The sequence below is a fragment of the Mandrillus leucophaeus genome, unplaced genomic scaffold (genome assembly GCF_000951045.1).
Source record: "Mandrillus leucophaeus isolate KB7577 unplaced genomic scaffold, Mleu.le_1.0 Scaffold279, whole genome shotgun sequence".
NCBI classification, from domain to species: domain Eukaryota; kingdom Metazoa; phylum Chordata; class Mammalia; order Primates; family Cercopithecidae; genus Mandrillus; species Mandrillus leucophaeus.
In genome coordinates, this window is record NW_012102909.1 from 1,461,328 (window position 1) to 1,467,349 (window position 6,022).

At 46.7% G+C, this 6,022-nt stretch overlaps 1 protein-coding gene across 1 annotated transcript in view; it reads left to right on the plus strand.

Moving 5' to 3' along the window:
- The first annotated feature begins 5,358 nt into the window (after positions 1 to 5,358).
- The window catches only part of ANTXR1 (anthrax toxin receptor 1), a 255,495-nt gene continuing 254,831 nt past the window's right edge, over positions 5,359 to 6,022 (plus strand). Inside the window, exon 1 of the mRNA XM_011985041.1 lies at positions 5,359 to 5,899. Coding sequence (XP_011840431.1) covers positions 5,748 to 5,899 — 152 coding nt within the window. The 5' untranslated portion in view covers positions 5,359 to 5,747. The remainder of the gene's footprint in view (positions 5,900 to 6,022) is intronic.

The window sequence follows — 6,022 nt, forward strand, 5'->3', positions numbered from 1 at the left end:
AAGTACCTTGCACAGTCACCCAGTTAAAACTGGTGGACTTGTGCTTTGCTCCAAATAGCCTGACATGAGGTTACAGTATTAGTCAGTGTGTTGTCCTGCCTAGGCCTCAAACAGTATATGGGAATTATCGTTCATTCTACCTATTTCAAAAGATCACATCAGGAGGAAGAGGGTCTGAAGCAAGAAGGAAACAAAGTGGGTCACTTTAAGACTATTTAAAAGTATATGTGTTCCTCAAACCCCACACTCATTATTGATATTCTTCAGATGAAGGTACCTTGATAAAGCTCCATTGGTTATTTCGGAGTGAGCAAATCTCTTTGTCCCCACCTTCACAGTACCCATTCCCCACATCAACCACAAAACACACATGCTCACACATTTTGAGAATCACTAGTCTCTCTGGCTTGGGACTTGGATGGTGGCCATTAGCAAAATGATCAAAGGGGTGTCAGGCTTGATGGATTTGGGTAGATTTTTGCTGGCATCTTCAGTTGTGCATTGATCTGGTGTCTCCAAGTAAGACCCTACTCTTAAATACGTTTATGCCAGAATTGAGCAGAATTGGACGGGATTGGGCTGAATTGGTCTTGTGTCTAGATTTGTGTTGGCCTTGACTTGTTTAATACAGGCTTCCATTGAGCATTGTACTTTCTGGGCTTGTCAGGACCCTGGACTGTACTGGTCCATTTGCACTCTCATCTGAGTTCTGAGTTGGATTGGCCTGGTCTCTGGTCTAAATGAAACGAACCTTTTGTTCAACAAGTCTTTGGGTCCTTTTGAGCATCTGAAATGGATGTTTTAGGGTATGTTGTTATAAACTATGGGTTACTCTTGACTGGATCCTTGGTAAGAATGTGCTCTTCAGAGGCTTGGCTGTGACCTAAGATGCACAGGGATGTTGTGTGGCCTTAGCTGAGCTGAGATGCAAACCAGATTAAACAGGATCTGCCTTTGGGCTGACACTGATATAGGAAAGGGGCTGATTTTTCATAGGGCTCTGAATTGGTCAGAGTTGGATTGGGTCTGTGTTGAATGGGTTTTATCACTGCATTGGAGTAGGTGTTAGCAGGGCTTTGGGATGTGTTTTGGAGTGTCCTTAAATGAGTCAAGGGACTTATTGAACTGAATTTATTTTTAAGGTTGACTTGGTTGGGCTTTGGATAGGGTATCAATGGGATGCTGAGTTCAAACAGCCTAGACTGTTTCTAGGCTGAAGTTGTGGCTGGTTTGGCCCATAAGATATCATCAAGACATCTTGCTCTAGCCTATGGTTCTGCCTCTGGGCTTAATTTTATTACTGTATCTTTGTTTTCCCTATCACCAAAAGTCAATACTCAGTTGATTCAGATTCTTAAGACACTTTGTTGTTCCAGATGATAAATTGCTTCTGGGAATACTCAGTTCACTTTTTGCCTATGGTGGTCCCAGGGACTAGAGGGTTCTCCAAGAACTTGGAAAACATTGGACCTACCTGATTGACATAAAACTTTATGGAGAGTATCAGATTTTTCCATATTGCGGCAAATATTTCTTTTCTAGGGAAAAAATGCTTTTTCCTCAAAATTTTTTAGGGTAGTCTGGGTTACCTGGAGCCTTTTCTAAAACCTTTGTTAAGAATGCAGACAAATGGTACTTAGTGCCCAGTGAGTTCTTGATAGATTATTAGGACAGTAAACTTTGTGTTTGACAACCAGGGAAAAAGGCTCAATCACATGTGTTTGAAAGTAGAGGGCAAGTAAGAGAGAGCGAGTTACTAAGAGGTTGATATTGTAGATAGGCAGGGCATATTTAATAATTACTGTCTCAAGGAAGGAAGCTTAGTAAATTCAGGTAGAACAGTGATCAGAGTGCAGGACTAAAACCTTGAGACAATCAGTCTAGTCAGACAAACTCTCCAATCTTTGGAAAGGCAAGGACCTTGAAATTCCTGGTACCTTTGAATATCTTGGGATTCCTCCTTGTGGCAAATAAAACATTTGAACATTTACAAGTTACCCCTTATCTTCTTGAAAGAGAGTTTTTTGCTTCCTGGTAACCCAGCACAGTCTAACATTCTTTGCACTACTTTACTGGAATGCTCCTTCATGACAGTGACACTTGTGCCAAATCACTGGAGTTTTCTTAGGGCTTATCCTCCTGATTTCCACAGCATGTGGCTCTGTTGACTATTTCTTACTGCAAGAAACCCTTCCCTGCCTAGGCTTCCAGGTTACAATTCGACTGCTCCCACGTGCATGGTTAATTTTTACCTATACTTCTCCAACTCCGGAAATATTCATCTATAGGCTGAACATCACCATGTATATCGTTCTTCCCCTGCCTTGAATTACAGAAGCAGAAGAGTCCCTTCCAAACCTCATGTATCTATCTCTATAGGCCTTGAAAAGGCTGACCCACCTCTCACAGAACACTGGAGTCCTTGGACAGCATTAGGAACCAGGACACTCCAACCAAGTCAGAACACGGAGAATTACCTCAAGAGGATGGTAACATTTGGGTAGGAAGACCTTGACATTTAGATGTCTCTGAGTTGTAAAATCATTCTGGAAAATGCTAGCAGGAACCCATCAAGACTGTCCCCAAGCCCCCGTCTAGCCTGTAGTGACTGACCCACCTCTCCCATTTCTCTACAAGCACTAATTATGAGACCACTACAGCCAAACAAACCAAGGCAAAAGTTGTTGCCAACTTATAACACCTGACAATGTCCCCCACTGAGTGAACATGCTAGGATCACAGAAGAGGCTTCATTTACCACTGTTATAGACTACGGACATCTTTGTCATATTTAAACCCTCCTTGCGAATAACCGTATCTCTGTAGCTCAACTTGAAGCTCACTTCACGGGAATATTTGGAGGACACCTCCCTACAGTGAGTGAGGCTGGCGCAAAGCCTTCTAGGTAGAAGAGGCAGCCTGGAATGGATTTCCTTGGGCTGGAGGGAGAGAAGCGTAGAGTCATTTTAAGATCTAGAGATGGACTTCTTTCTAGAATCCTGGAAGAAAGGCAGAGACACTGGGACACTCAAGTATCTGAATTCCTCTCACTGACTGTCTGCCCTGGAAAATACCATCTTTGTCCAGAGGTGCCTCTTACTCTCTCTCCCCTTCCCCATGACTTTGTTTCCCACGGAATATCCTCTCTCTTCCCACCCCTGGAAGAACTATGCCCTCATCTATCTTGGATAATGGTGTCTCTAACTTTAAAGAGCTCTATCAGGACATCTCCTGCTTCCTTCCGGGGTAATTTCCTAAACTATTTTGCCTGTAAAGCTCTCAACACATTCCTCTGTCACCTAAACTCTAAACAACCTGAGACGGCCCTGGGGGCATGGGGGTGAGAGAAGACATTCTTAATACTTCCCTGATTCCTCCCGCCCCTCTACCGGCTTTCCACATTCAAGCCCTTTCCTATTCCTTGCCAATCCCATAAACACTCTCTCCATCACATTGTCATATCCCTTGTCTTCTCTCACCAGCTCTGGCCACTGTTTCCGCTTTCCCTTACCCATCAGATTTCTATAGATTTCCTCACTGTCTTTCAAGTAATCGAGCTGCAATGGGGTCAGCATGGGTTTTCAATCCTTTGAGGAGAAAGAAGATACGGAAGAGGAAGACTTGGATGGTTAGGGTATTTTAATCTCCCTCCAATTATTTTTTCCTGAGAGCAATAATTCCCAAAGTATGGGCTTAATACATGTTACCTATGAAACAAGTTTCAGGTCAAGTAAGTCTGGGAAACACAGTTCAGCAATTTTTTTTTCCTACAGAAATTCTGAGGGCTTTAATATGATACTAGGCATATATTAGTGATCTTTTGTTACATTTAAAATTGCCCCCAAACTTAGAGACTTAAAATACTAATAAAAATTAGCTTATTTCTGTGGGTCAGGAATCAGAGAATGGCTTAGCTGGGTGGTTCTGGTTTGGGGTCTCTTGGGAGGTTGCAGTCAAGATGTCAGACAGGGCTGCAGTCAGCTGAAGGCTTCACAGGAGCTCAGGGACCTATGTCCAAGATGGGTCACTCACAACGTTGGCAAAGCGGTGTTGGCTGCCAGCAGGGATCTCAGTTCCTTACCACATGGACCCCTCCTTGGGGCTGCTTGCATGTTCTCACCATATGGCAGTGGGCTCTCCTACAGTGAGTGATCCAAGAGAGAAGAGAAAAATCACAACATCTCTCATGGCTTGTCCTCAGAAGCCACACACCATCTTATTAATTACTCACAGGTCAATCTCACCCAAGGTGGAAGGTGTGTGAATTCCAGGAGGTGAGAAACACTGGGTTCATTTTGGAGGCAGGTCAGTGCTAGGCACGACAAATCTTCAAGACTGATTTGACAACATGATTATTGGTTAGTGGAGCATTCCAAGACACTAGGATTCCATGGTACACATGTTGGGGGAAACCACCATGGACTGTCACATTGAGGTGTAAGGGTCTGGGAGGCACACAAGTGGAGGGGAAGATGTGTGTGTAGAGGAAGAATCCTGGGAAAACAGTATATGCATATGCACTGTGGGCTCCCAGAGTAGAAGACAATAGGAAGCTAGAACTAGGGTACCACTCGGAACTGGGGCTCAGAGGCTGATTCTCCAATTTACAGAGGCTAGCACAGAACTTCCCTGCCAATTACAAACTGCTTGGACCATCTCTACTCTTGTAAGCTGTTTACTTCCTTCATCCTAAATCAAACATAGAGAGAAAAAGTCAAAGTTGACAGGCTGAAAAGAAGAACTATTATCACAGAATCTCTAAAAGATGGAGATGGTGGCAATTTAGAAGGCTCAGCTGTTCCTTGCCGGGAGCAGCCCTGAGTACCACACTCTGTAGGGCTGTTTGTGCTGCTTTCAGACCGGACCCCAACAGTCTCTTTTATGGTCCAGGCTAAGACCATGTAAGGTCACTCTGATGACTCAGGCGACAAAGGCCCCGTTTTCCCCTAGTCATCTGCACAATGGCTTGTTTGCAAAGGTCCTAGCCTGGGGAGTCGGAGTCACCGTGCTTGGAGGAAACAAGTTCTCATCCAATGTTTAGTGACCTTATCAAAAGATGCAGGATAGGAAAGGAAAAGAAGGGATAGAAGGACTGACTAGAGAGAATGGAGAGGCGGTCATGGAAACAGAAAGGGAAAGTGCGTGGGAAGAAGGAAGGAGTAAGAAAACATGCACAGCTCACACGAGAATGGTAAGGACAAGGAGATTTACACGCGAAGCCTGGAAGCGCCCCCGCCGCACTCCCGCGGGTCCCACACGTGCTTTCGCCGCTTTTGTCCACAAGGTGGCAGCCTTTGAACTCTCTTCCCCGTAAGAACGAGAAAGGGGGGCAGAGAGGAAGGAGAGAAGGCAAAGCATTCCCCCCACCAAGAACAATTTGAAAACCCACCCCATCATATTTAAAATCTGGGACAAAGAACCGTCGGGACAGAACTCCTTCCATTGCAAAACCTCGGCGCGGCCTCGGGAGCGGCCCGGCGGCCCCGGCCCGAGACAGCCCTCCCCTTTCAAGAAGCGGAGGACAGGATTGGGATCCTTGAAACCCGAAACCCAGAAACAGCATCGGAGCGGAAACCAGAGGGAAAACCTTGAACTCCTCCAGACAATTGCTTCCGGGGAGTTGCGAGGGAGCGAGGGGGAATAAAGGACCCGCGAGGAGGGGCCCGCGGATGGCGCGTCCCTGAGGGTCGCGGCGAGTTCGCGGAGCGTGGGAAGGAGCGGACCCTGCTCTCCCCGGGCTGCGGGCCATGGCCACGGCGGAGCGGAGAGCCCTCGGCATCGGCTTCCAGTGGCTCTCTTTGGCCACTCTGGCGCTCATCTGCGCCGGGCAAGGGGGACGCCGGGAGGATGGGGGTCCAGCCTGCTACGGCGGATTTGACCTGTACTTCATTTTGGACAAGTAAGTGCCGCGAGTTGTCCCCACACCCCAGGCTAAGCGGGCGAGGACGCTTTCGCCCCTGGCCGGGCTCGTTGACAGGGTCGCCTGGGGACAGGCGCGCATCTCCAGGGGCGCAGAGGGACC